The sequence below is a fragment of the Platichthys flesus genome, chromosome 6 (assembly GCF_949316205.1).
Source record: "Platichthys flesus chromosome 6, fPlaFle2.1, whole genome shotgun sequence".
NCBI lineage: Eukaryota > Metazoa > Chordata > Actinopteri > Pleuronectiformes > Pleuronectidae > Platichthys > Platichthys flesus.
This window is the reverse complement of record NC_084950.1, coordinates 25680452-25693461: the sequence shown is the minus strand read 5'-3', so window position 1 is coordinate 25693461 and position 13010 is coordinate 25680452. Positions and strand designations below refer to the sequence as shown.

Below are 13010 nucleotides of genomic sequence, written 5' to 3'. Positions count from 1 at the left end.
CATGTACGCAACTATTGTTATTGCCAGTATATTGTGAGTTTATTATCTTGCTGATATTATGTTTTGTGATCCTGGCACATAAAAAAAGACAATAGATTTTTAAATATGTTCAGACCATACCAGTTTAGGCAAATGACAGGTTTCAAGGTTTGATACCAACAACTGGTGATGATATGACATCTCAACTCAAAGCCATTCTCTACATGAGAAATTCTTCATTTCAAACCCTTCTCTATCCAGGTAAATTACTGTTAAATTGCAGACTGGGCCTTTTGAAATCCCCTGGACCAGTTTCCAAATTGAGCCCCTGCTGTCAAGGGAGTTGGAAGTGTGTTTGTGTGAATGTGCGTATTTGTGCGTGTGTGTGTCCTTTAATATGTAGGAGGGAAGTGCTGGTTTGTGTATGAGGAGGATCTGGCTCCCCTCACTCACGTTGAGGAGCTGAGAACAGTGACGAATACGACCCCTGACATATGCAAATGTCTACTGATTCACATGAACAAGGAAGATCGCACATGCGCATGTGTGTGTATCCGTGTGTTTCCACAGTTAAAACAGGCTAGGAGCGGCTGCATGCGTTCACATTGTGTGTGTATGGTTGTGTGTGGTTGTGTGTGTGTATTTGTGTGTGTGTGTGTGTGTGTGTGTGTGTGTGTGTGTGTGTGTGCGTGCGTGCATGCTTGCATGCGTGTGTGTGTGTTTGTGTGTGTGTGTGTGTGTGTGTGTGCGTGTCTGTGTGATAGGAGGCGAGCTTACTTGGATCCGACTTGGAGAATGTGTCTCTGTCCAGGAGATTTCTGCAAAAAACAAAGGGACACATTGACATAAAAAATATGAATACCACTTGAACAAAGAAAGTTGTTACATAAAAAAACCTGAGCCTCTAATTAACTCCCTGACTGCCCACACAACTTGTTTACCCATACTCCTCATCCAAATTGATTAAGAGAAGTAGTTTCTTCAAGTCATTGGGGCAGCAATATTAAACGGGGGCCCATTTATATTTCAAATGTACAGAGAAAACAGCAGACGGAGGACCTATTTTTCACTTTTTTGCACTCCCTGGGTGCCAGCAACAACATTGGAAGCTGCCATGAAATTTACATGACACTCAGGTCCTCCCTCTCTGCATGGGGAGGGATAATGCACAGAAGTGCCCCACTGCAAAGCAGATGCTCAGCGCCACCGAGGCACTCCACGGTTAAACAGCTCCGAAGGAATTAAATATTCACACAAAGATGACAAGTTACAGCTGCCTGAGACCTGAGGAGAAAAAAAAGTGAGGAGCGGCTCCGGCTTAGGAAAGGGAGACCCGGCCAGTTGCGTCACCAATGGTGGGCCTTTTTGGTTTTCATTCTGTGTCAATTGTTAAAAGTGTCCAGGTCTCAGGAGGAGGTAGCCAGAAGGACAGGGATGAGTCTGACAACACCCAAAGGACCAGAAGTGAACCTTAACTCACCCAGCTTGTACTCCTACATTAAAACTCCACAAAGCTTTCACAGAGCTACAACCCAGAGAGACCAGATAATATGAGAGGCTTGGTCTTTGAGAAGAGTGGGACACTTTATCCTAAAAACTATTAATTTATGGTTCCTGTTTATACCACATCAAAGGTAATGAAAACATAATTTTTAATTTCTAAATCCTATCCTAATCCTAAATCTTAATTCTGAAATGTGCTGTTAAGAATATCCAGAAGTTGACTATCTGTTACTTATTGACTCAAAATCTACAGTTTGGCTCATACCTCACAATTCAAATAAAACTACCCTGACTTTTACTCCAGATATGTTTGCTAGGTCATAATTGGACCAAAATAGTTACATGGCTCATGCAGTTGAACGACATTTAAATAGGACTGTTGTATTTTTCAAAACATTCAGCTTGTTCTAGCTGGATAATAGAAATATTATTTCTGTGTCATGGTTTCAGAATCATTTCAGAAAGAGAGATGTTTGGAAACAATGACGCAGTCGTCAATAATTGGTTCATATCAGTCACAACTCATGACTCAGTAATCATCATCATCCTCATTACAATTCATCGCTGTTGTTTCTCATTTATTTTGTAACTAAGCAACCAACTGCAGATTAGACAATCCACTTCCTGTTTACATTGTTACGTACATGTCCAGTGAACGTGAATGGTCATGTAATATTACCATGGATTCAGATGTATTCCTATGCACTGTTATTATTACTGAGATGAAGCTAAAACGCTCTTGTAAACAGAAGTCTCTTTTATAAAAACAGTTCTGAAATTAAAGTCTATTGATAAACAGTAGCCTTACACTGCTACCAAGCATACTGATGGAAAAGGAATAAATTCGACCTTCAAAGGTGAATTTTTTAGAATCCATTGTAACTGACCTGGATTTAAGTAAACCTCAGCCATTACAGTCCATGTAATAAGAGTCAAAAACATTTCACAGCCACTTTTTAAGCCTCCGGGCTGTGATTCTTACAAGAGACTGTGTGTTGAGTTTGACTTTAAGCTGTAATAACTACAGAAGCATGACTTAGTCCATATTGTGCACAGAGAGATGGACTGGGGGCAGAGTGGGATGAGGCTGCCTGCTATCATGCTGGCTGCAGGGCGAGCACTCTGTCACCCGTCCTGTCCTGTATGACAAGAGGCGAGTGTCTGGAATCTGTTGATGGCTAGTGATGTATCTAGATCAGGCACTAGTGTTGTCCTGATCCCAGTGTGGCCCAGATGGTGAAACACCACGCTCTGCTGCCTCACTGTCGGGGCACACTCCCTGGCCCTACCCCAGGTCTGAAACCCTGAATAAATGATAATAAGCGATGGTGTAGTCATATCAGGGCTGTGTTTGATGACTGGCGGAAAGTCGGAGAGATTGTGTAGGAGCGAGTAGTGGGCGACTACACCTGCCAAATGTGATAAATGTCCAATAAATAGAAGTACTGTTCCCTGATGGCTCCCAGAGGAGCATGAGCGGAGGCAGGGAACAAGATGCGGTGAAGACAAGAGGAGGAAAAAAGTAAGTGTATAAAAGACAGCACGCAACTGTATGTGTATTTGCAGGCAGAAGTGCCCACAGACATATGGATTAGGTAACTGCGCCCTGATTCATGTGCACTTGAGGGCTTCCACCTGGCCCTGATAGAGACAGGCGACTCTTTAAAAAGCCCTTTCCACCGCGGGCAGCCCAGGAAACGTCGGGAGCGGTCCGAGCAGAGAGCCGCGTGGTTCATCAAACATTTATGAGAGCGGTCCCTCCTCGACACCAGAATTACATTTGAAATCCCACCAGTTACGTCACACATGCGGAAACATGGCAGCAGGAGCTTTAAATACCTGTCTGTATGGGAGGGGGAGAGGGGGGGTGGGGGTTCCATCAACCAGAGCAAATGAGATAACATTTTCCAAGATGTGTTCTTGAAAAAACAAGAGAACACTGAATATGCTTGCTGTCTATGGGTCATGAAACGATGATTGCCACTGTGTATATTCATTTAAAGTTCTTTATATTTTGCATGTAACTTTATTTCCATCACCTATGTTCATCCTCAGCAACAGTTCTTACTAAGCCTCGTGTTTTTCAAAGACAGAGAGATCCAGATCGCAGCATGCGTGGTCACTACCATTGAGTAACCTCAAGCCAGTCTGCTTGACGTTTAGCCCCACCAGCCATAGGGCAGGTAAGCTTACTATCAGTGCAGTGGCCTTCCTCTGTGGAGCAATAAACAAGCTACTTAAAAACAACACAAGCTGGTCCTGCTGGGAGGATAACAGCAGATCAATAAGGTTGATTGAGTCGAAAGAAAGCTGTGAGCTGCTCCGATCAATCCACCACTGAAGCACCTGAGGCCCTCACTGAACTCCCAATGATTTTTCCCAGGTTATCTTTGAGTGTTTGTGTTCAACTACAAAGCAATGTGTCTTCAATAATAACTCAATGAATCCTACTTTATTGAAGGAAAGTGAGAAAATCCGCAATACAAAAACATTCCACTACAGAAATACAGTATGAGTCCAGTATGGCTTCAGCAGTCTTCTACATTAAGACCACTGGCAATGTTTCAGACCTTGTCTACTCTACTGTCGATATCTTTTGAACAGATGTTTTCACCACTGTAAAAACGTGCTAATCAATTGTAGAGAAACTGGTGTATGGCAAATGCATTGTTATGTACACATGAATACACAGAAAAAAAAAAAAATTACATTATCCTTTCGAAGGCTTTTAGAAAAATATCTGTTTGACTGACTTAAAACTGCATTTGTATGTAAACAAGAGGCCCAAACACAGAGGAAGACATTTGTTTTGCAAAATATCCGCTCTTGCTTTACATGGGTGCGTGCAAGACTAGCTGTTAGGCATCCAGATGTTGCATTCAATTTTATCAGTAATTACCCTATCGCATCACGATTATTCAGAAGTACTAGCCAAACTTTACGTTGAATCCATTTCAAGATAAGTATGAAACATAAAGAAATGTGGAAAACTAGAAAGGGTCAGAATATGCTGTATGTAAAATGAAAATGAAATCTGATGTAGCTGCCATTAGACTCACTTAATCTAACATAAGTTCACTGTATGTGACTTTGAGTGTGCAAGCATGTGCACTTGTCGTTTTGGAACTACTTAAAAGTCGTCCCCATTCTCTCAAAGCAGCAGATACGTTACGCTAGTGGGGTGTGATGCTTTCACCCTGACCATTCAGATTTGGTGCAGTAGAGGAATACATACAACTTGAGATGGTATTCTACATGAGAGATAAGGAGATATTCAAATTCAGAGTGACATGGTCACACTGTCAACAGGATCACAAAAAAGGGATGAAAAATGAATGGGCCTGAGACCTCATTCTCTATTTTCAAAGGCAATTTCCAACAACGGCCCAACATCCAATCGCAACAACAAAACTTGGTGTAGCTCAGAGTGACAAAGAAATGTAAACAGATGACACCGTGCAGTAGCAGTTTTTACTTATATTTAAGGGCTTCTAAGGACATATGCCCGGACCCCATCTTCTGTTTGCTTATATTGCTTGTAGTCTGACAAGTTTCTTTCATCAAACGAGTCAAATTTCTCTACAGATTTTGTTAAAATTAATAAGCTTTAAAGTACAGTTTTGTTCAAATTAGCTCATGAGGTGAAATTTTAAGAGACGCCAATTCAAGACTTTTGAGTGCTTTTAAAAATAATTACAGAGAAAAGAATGAAAACCTTAGACGGACAAGCTCAATAAAGAAGCAGCACTGATAATAAATTACAGCAGAAAAAAAGCTAGTGACACTCACTTGTGCAGAATGTAGATATATTAGAGTTACCAGTGCTGCTGTTATATGTTCATTTCAAATGTTTAATTTGAATTTAAATACATGTGGTGGGCTATAAAACAATGATCTCAGTATTAAAATAAAACAGTAAGTTGTTGCTGTGTGTTATACAGTTGTCTTTGAAATTAATGATCCATTTTCTTCATTGTCACAATACACTTAGCAGCTACCATTAAGTCCACCTGCAATCCAATGCAATCCAATACAACTTCTAATAATGTTGACTTAGTGGACGCAGTCAAAGACTTGTTAATTCAATAGGTATTTTTAGCAATGACAACATAGTGATGATGATGGTGTTGCACAATAGATTGTGCAGGTGTAAAGGGAACATATGTCATTGCAAATACACTACAATATTTAGAACTTACACTTTTGTCGAGGACAAAGTTAAAATAAACTATATGCATTAAAACTTCACAGCAAAAACAAGAAGAAACAAACAGAACAAATCCCAAACTACAGGGTTTATTTTTCCCCTGGCTGCTAAAGAATAAAATATATTGCTTTTGAATATGTGAATGAGCCCCTGAGCGTCCATCCATGGTCATTAATTAATGAACAGTTTACACTGTATGCAACACAATGCAGCACAAGTCAGAGTCAACTGCAAGATAAGCATTAGAGACAAGAGAGATCATGAATGCCATCTGAGAAAATGGATGGATATTAGTTTTTAGAGCAATACAAAAATATGAACTGTAAAAGAAGAAAAGGCTGATTCTGTCTCCTTCTGTCACTAGAAAAAAACAGGTGTTTTGTAGGCTACAGCGTCACATGGAGGGAAGCTGAATGTTCCAGAGAGAGCGTTGGTGGCAGCCTGATGGTGTCTCATAACATGACTGAAATTATTTATAGTTAAAATATAACATTTGGGTGCAAGATAGTTGAGAGGGAGGCACATTAGACATTAGTTCAACGTTTTTAGACATGATTATAGCCATGTTTACTGTCAGAATCTATCAACTGTTAAACATAGTATTAACATATCATATTTTATTTGCAGTTTCGTACATTTTGAATTAAATTTTTATATCTTAATCTTTTAGCCAATAAAAGGGTTGAAGCTAGAGATTTATTATTATTATTAAAATTAAAATCTATAATTTATACATATTTGCTGGTTTTCATTATTGTAAGTTCAACATCTTTCCCACATCCTTTCCCCTCCTGTAGAATAAATAATTAATATGTCAATTAAAATAAGAATCAGCAGATTATAAAAAAAATGAAATCCAATGTTGTACTTTTATAGCATTCAATCACTTGTGCTTAAAATGAGTTAACTCTGACCTTGTTAGCCTAAATGTACTTTCCTGACCAACCTTTGTACTATTTGGTGTAATGTTGGTTTTGTGTGTACAGAACTGAAACATAAAAAAAAAACATGGACACAAGATCTTTCTGTCTCTTTCTTCACCTTCCTCATGGAAAGTGCAGTATTAGCTGTGACACATCGACCGGCCTCTCAGCAGGTCGTTGTCCGGCTCGTATAGAGCCACATAGCAACACGTCGATTCTTCAATGGGGTATACTTGCTACCTTTTGTGCCCAAAGGTCACAGCTATCTCTCCACTGTAGACAGCGGTGCCGGCGTGAGTGCCGCCATCTTTGTGCCTAAACATTGGCAGACAACCGACCATCTGCTGGGTTCATCTGATTCTGCAGCTTCAAAGGCCTGCTAGGCTCGCTGTTTACTATCCATGCACAAAAGTAACCTCCAATAAACTTGTGTGTGTACGTGTGTGTATAATCAAGGCCTTCTGATCAGTGGTGATCAGTCAACAGCTGCTGTTGCTAGTGACGCAGACTGCATTTTCCTCTCACTCACACACAATATTGGACTTGAGTTAATCAATCTGTCACTTCTTCTGCTTGACTACGCACAAGAATAGTCTGGTGATGGTTTGGCCTTATTGAGTGAGAGAGGGCTTTCACTGAAAGGTGGGATTTATCTAGACTGAATGTTTCAATAGCTTTGCTGACATGCAGAGACACCAAAGTGGGAAAATCACACCGCCCACCAGCTCAGGGCTGGTAAATGTTGTGTTGCTGAAGGTGTTGACTCTGCCTGGGCAAATGGCTGAAAAATGAAACCCACTTGGTTCTGTTTAAAAATATAATCAAACTAAAGTGGTTGAGAAAGAATGCATCTGTCAAATTAATGAAACTATTGCTGTTATTTCATCTGTGGTTGGACACATGACTACTGGTATTCAGGGTTAATGTCTTAACAAGACATGGATTTAGTGAAACCTTTACACCATGTATACAACTTAGTCAGTTTTCAGCTGATCAATGGTTTAAGTTCTTTTTGAAGCAGAAAAAAGGCAGACATTTTACATTCAACAGTTTACAGTTCACCAACTCAATTATGAGAATTTGCTGCTTTGTTTCTCTGACAAAATTTTAGTTCATACAAAACTGAAACTGAATTGACTTTAAATTGACTTGACCTAGGGCATGTGTTCCTGACCTATCAGGTCAGAGTCAGAACAAGGCTATGCTAATTGGATAATGGGAGAAGTATTGTGTGCAAAAGGGTTCTACTTTGTAAAAGACTGAATTAAACATAAGTTGCATCACAATCTCGAACTAAATAGGGCTGTTATATGTAGATAACTCTGGCCACACATGCTTGAGTGACAGTTCACTATCTCTCAAAGTCATGTCTGTATCTTTTCAAACAAATGACATGATTTTAATTTGGGTTGAAACAGCTCTGATGTGCTGCCAACATTTTCATTTTCAGCTTCAGCATACTACTGTGATTCAGTATTACATTTCAACAAAATGGGGGAATGCATAGAAAGGCTGGTTAAACAAAAATAAACTGTCAAAATATAGCAGCAGAGACAAAGATAAGCCAGACTTTTGGAACATAGTTACAGGCCATACAAGCCAGTGGCCAGTCAGATTTACCTTTAGCCTGAGTATACCCTACAATTCAACTTGTATCGTTGATTACAAGGCCAAAAGACCGAAGTTATGTCCCTAACATCTGCTGGTGGTCGCTAACACCTGCTAACATCTAACAGTAGTTGGTAATTTCATTTGTACAGAAGAACTTCAAACGTACAAGGAATATTCACCATCTTGTCCTAAACCATACTCCAAACACTCTGAATATCACATTTCCCATGATGCCAATTGGTTATTTAATTAAAAGAACACATAAGTGTGAATATAATATGGGGCGGTGTGGCCTAGGTGGTAGATTGGGGGTTATTCAACAAGAAGGTTGCCGGTTCGAATCCCACTCTTTCCCATCTGCATGCCGAAGTGTCCTTTGCAGGATACTGAACCCCTAAATGGCCCCTCATAAATGTTGAGTGTAATAATTGTAAGTCGCTTTGGACAAAAGCGTCAGCCAAATGACCTGTAATGCAATGTATAATAATCACTGAGTTAATGGTTAATTGTGTAAACATAGCTAAATCTGGCTTGGTTTAATTCTACAATCCTGTGGATAAAATCTAACACATTTGGGTATCAGCTTGACAGCGTCACGATTAACATGAATACTCAATGTGATTGGTTTTAGCTGGGTGTCAATAAACTGGCAACTGATTGAAACATTATTTGTAGTGATTTGGTGGAGCTGTTCCATTAAGACATTTCATGGAAGGTTAAGATCAACAATACTATCAGTCAAGTTGAAATAAAGGCACAGCACTTAAATCATAATTTTGTCGATCACGGGTTAAACTGTATAAAAGGACTGTCTATGGTGTTTACTACTGACAGACACCGTTCATCTTATTGGCTTTGTCTTGGCATGTGTATTGTTAAGGGCCCAAGGACAAGCAGTTTTAAATTTGGTTCCATCTGAAACAGGTGACCAGCGCTCAGTGGCAGATGGGACCCTATAAGTGGTGTTGTTGATCACGCCAACAAGGCATTAACACGGAAACAACTGATTATCCAGTTCAGGTTCTGCCTGATGAGTCAAGAATCACTGAACTTTGAATAAACAGATGAACAGCTCTTTGTGCAGCAGCAGGGGTTAGGCTTCTTGGTTCTGTGGACCGAGTCCTGCAGCTGCTCTTTACTTGCTGCAGCTCAATAACTGTAAGTCACTTTTAAAGATTCAGAAAGAAAGCTGCAACCAGCATCTCCACAGGCAGAACAAACAGCCCATTCCAAACAGGCAGGTTCACAATGGACACTGCACTATTTGCTTAATAATCCTAAGACTCAAGACTCCATATCACACATTAAAAGAAACAGAGCAATTTAATACTATACTCCATTTGTTTTCTGTAATTATTTATTTCCTTTCGAGACAACATGAGCTCGAGCCACATCTCATATTAGAGGTCATTTCATATCCACCTTACAGCTGTTACCTATTTCCATCTTCATGATTCTTTGCCATATGGTGCAGTGCCACAGGCAAACGCCTCTTGCAGCGTGTGCGTTTGAACCATTATTCTATCATCACACAACATTGTCATATCACACAGCCCTGGCCAGAGCTCATACTCAGTATTTGCATGTGTAAGCATTGGATGTGTTTGCATTTTGTAAGAAAACAAAGATGAACTATGACCCTGGAAGATCTTTCCACTGATGTCATAATTTTAAAAGAACGATTCTTTTCTGAAGATGGCGGCTTCATCGTTTTGGAAGGAAAAACACAGGCTTTGATCTCTAAATCATTAATGTCATTACCAGATTCCTTTTGTGAAGCCATTATCAGGCGTTTATGTTAGAGAGACATGAAACAGCAACAGAAGCTCAGTTCTGTGCATCAGCTGCTGGACTTTATGGTCAGAGGAAACATAATTCAGTCCAAAGTCTTTGTTCTTCTGTTCATTATAAGTCTTTAAAAGGATTTACAAGAATAAAGTGAAAGAAATAATTAACCATTAAGTAAAATAATATTTACTCCAGCCCAATAGGGCTAACCAAAAATTACAATATTTATGACTAGTATTAAATACCCTTACATTATTAATATCCTATTATATATATTATGATAATGTTTTTCTTTCATTATAATATCAATGATACTTGGGAACTACAGCTGCTTTTAAACTAAAATTATAAGTTGATTCATTGATTTATGGAAAATATTAATTTTTTGTGCCCCTCAAACGTGAGGATGTGATTCCTGCTTTTCTTTGTCTAATATCAAAAATAAAAATAATAATTTGAATTTAAAACCTTATATTGAGAAGTTGTGATGGATATTTTGATTTCATTGACACACAAAACTTGAAAATTGTCAGATGGATAAAGTGTGATGGACAAATAAAATGGTTTTACAGTGCAATGAAAAATGTATTGTGATGCAGCTATTACCAGAAAAGACAGATTACTACCTACGTTACTTTAAAATTTAAAAATATCAGATATCATTGTTGCTATTACACTCGTGGATGATGGATCAAGGACACCCTGCAGATGCCTCCATTGGATGTTTGATATTTAAAGCTGCAACTAATAAATGTTTTTCTTAACCACTAATGGACCACCTCATCGTCATTGGTCCAAAATAAGAAATCCTTTGCCATTGCTTTTCCTTAGTCATATATTTTATGCAACTAGGCAGCCAACTGGAGGGAAGATGATCTAGTTTATTTACCCTGGCACATGCACGACCAGTGTACATGAATGGCCATGTGATATGCATTTTCTGGTGTAGGATCGGCAGAGTTTATTTCTGATAAAGAGCTGAACCGCTTGTCTGGAAGGAAATCTGAATTGTATAAGAGAACGACTATTGATGCAGACCATCGGATACCATTTAAAGCTCTTGAACAGTTACTATGGAAGAGTGAACCTCCAACTTCCTTGACCATTTTGATAAAGCACACCGCTTTATACGATTTTCAGTTAGAAAACATGACTTTAACTACTAATCAATAAAGAGACATAATCAGTCAACTCACATTGCAAATAATGTCAAATCCATGTTAAGGCTATCGAGGTCACTGCATCAACTAAAACAAACATTTCTGTTTCACTCTCCACCTCCATCATCAAAACATAGACTGAGGGGATATCTGTCTGAGAAATAGCAGTCTGCCCTCCATAGAGCTGCAGAATATATGTTAGCTAAAACAGTTAATCAAATAATCAAGACAATTATCAGCAAGTTAATCAGAAAACAACTATTGCCAATACATTCCTTGCATTTCTTTGTCTTTTGTGATCATATCACCAGTATGCACATCCATACTCTTGTTGAGCAAACAATTTATCATTACAGAAAGAGTTGATTAATATATATTAACACATATTTTCTGAGCAGGAGGCTGAATAATGTGAATGCACAGGAGATGACAAATATGTGAGTTGATGGAAGATAGAAACGGGAAAATACAGGTATTTCCTTTCCAATTAAATATAAAGAAGCATGAAATCCTCACAATGGAGAACCTGATTGGTGTCTTCCATTGAGGACTGCCTGTCAAAAACAGCCTAATTAACCAACCAACGTGATACATTTTCTGTTTGGCTGCTTTAAGATAGCTGCTGCTTCTGGAGTAAAACTGAAGCACACGGACTGTTCAGGCACATTTCACCCAGTCTCTGCTCACCATCCTCGGAAAGGAAGCATGAACATATGAAATATATAAACAAAGACTGACTCAGAGAGGAAAGTGACTATTTCCAGTCATAGGAAAACCTACATCCCCACAGCTCTCACTTGTGTCAGAGCTGGGAGACTTGGCCACCCTGACCTCCGTCAGGAGATCACCCAGAGCCACAGTGCTGCCAACAGACGCACCAAATCCAGCTGCATTTCCCTGCACGTCTCCACCTCAGTCCCCGAATAACCATCAAATCTCCACCGACACACGGATGAGAGGGACCCCCACGAATGACGCGGCTCGTGTTACATCCAATGACACTAATAAAAGCGTCCATCTGGTGCGTGAGCATCCATCCTTACAGCCACAGTGAAACAACAGCTCCTCAGTCAATCAGCAGAATCCTGTGGATACTTTGCCTCTCACCAACAGCTCCACGCTGAGCCCACACTGAAGTGAGGCAGCAGCACTTTCTACTCACCTACAAGACACCGTTAGTTCAACTTTGGTGGCAGGTATGGCAGCGGTGAACGGGTCCGCGTCCCCAATGCACGCCATGTTCATCAGTCGATCACAAAGCGCCCCGTATCCAGCGCCCTGACGGCGGCATGAGAGGAGCCGACAGCAGCGGAAAGGATAGATGAATGAACGGGAAGCCTCGCGTGGAGAGGGGGAGAGAGAGACGAGCACGACGAGCCTCCTGATGTCTGAGAGAGAGAGACAGGCAGGGAGAGACTGAGAGGGAGATAGAGAACCGGGCAAGAGCAGGAGCTGCAGGGCGTCGGGGTCGAGCGCGCCTCTCTGTGCGCCTCGGTGCTCCTGTGGGGGGGGGGGGGAGAGAGAGAGCGCGGGGGGGCACACACATACACACAGATGCTGTATTTTACCGTATTTAGTCTGTTTTCATCTTTATATTATCTCATTTATATTATCACTTTTACTTATTTTATTACTAATATTATTATTGTTGTTGTTGTTATTATTCATATTACTGTTATTATCATAATTATTTTCCACATTAAGTTATAGTTATTTATGCTATTTTGTCTCTGACTGGTTTCTTGTATTTCATGTGGATGCAATTTCAAATGCACTTTCTTGCATGACATGCTGTACAAATCATGTTGTTGTTGTTATTATTATTATTATTATTATTAT

The 13010-nt window shown here is 39.8% G+C and overlaps 1 protein-coding gene across 1 annotated transcript in view; it reads right to left on the bottom strand.

Annotated features, from left to right (window-relative positions):
• The window catches only part of LOC133955313 (copine-8-like), a 68070-nt gene extending 55582 nt beyond the window's left edge, over nt 1-12488 (bottom strand). Inside the window, exons 1-2 of the mRNA XM_062390100.1 lie at nt 12334-12488; nt 757-797 (exon numbers count right to left, since the gene is read on the bottom strand). Of these exons, the coding sequence (XP_062246084.1) occupies nt 757-797; nt 12334-12416 (124 nt within the window). The 5' untranslated portion in view covers nt 12417-12488. The remainder of the gene's footprint in view (nt 1-756; nt 798-12333) is intronic.
• Nucleotides 12489-13010: the final 522 nt, after the last annotated feature.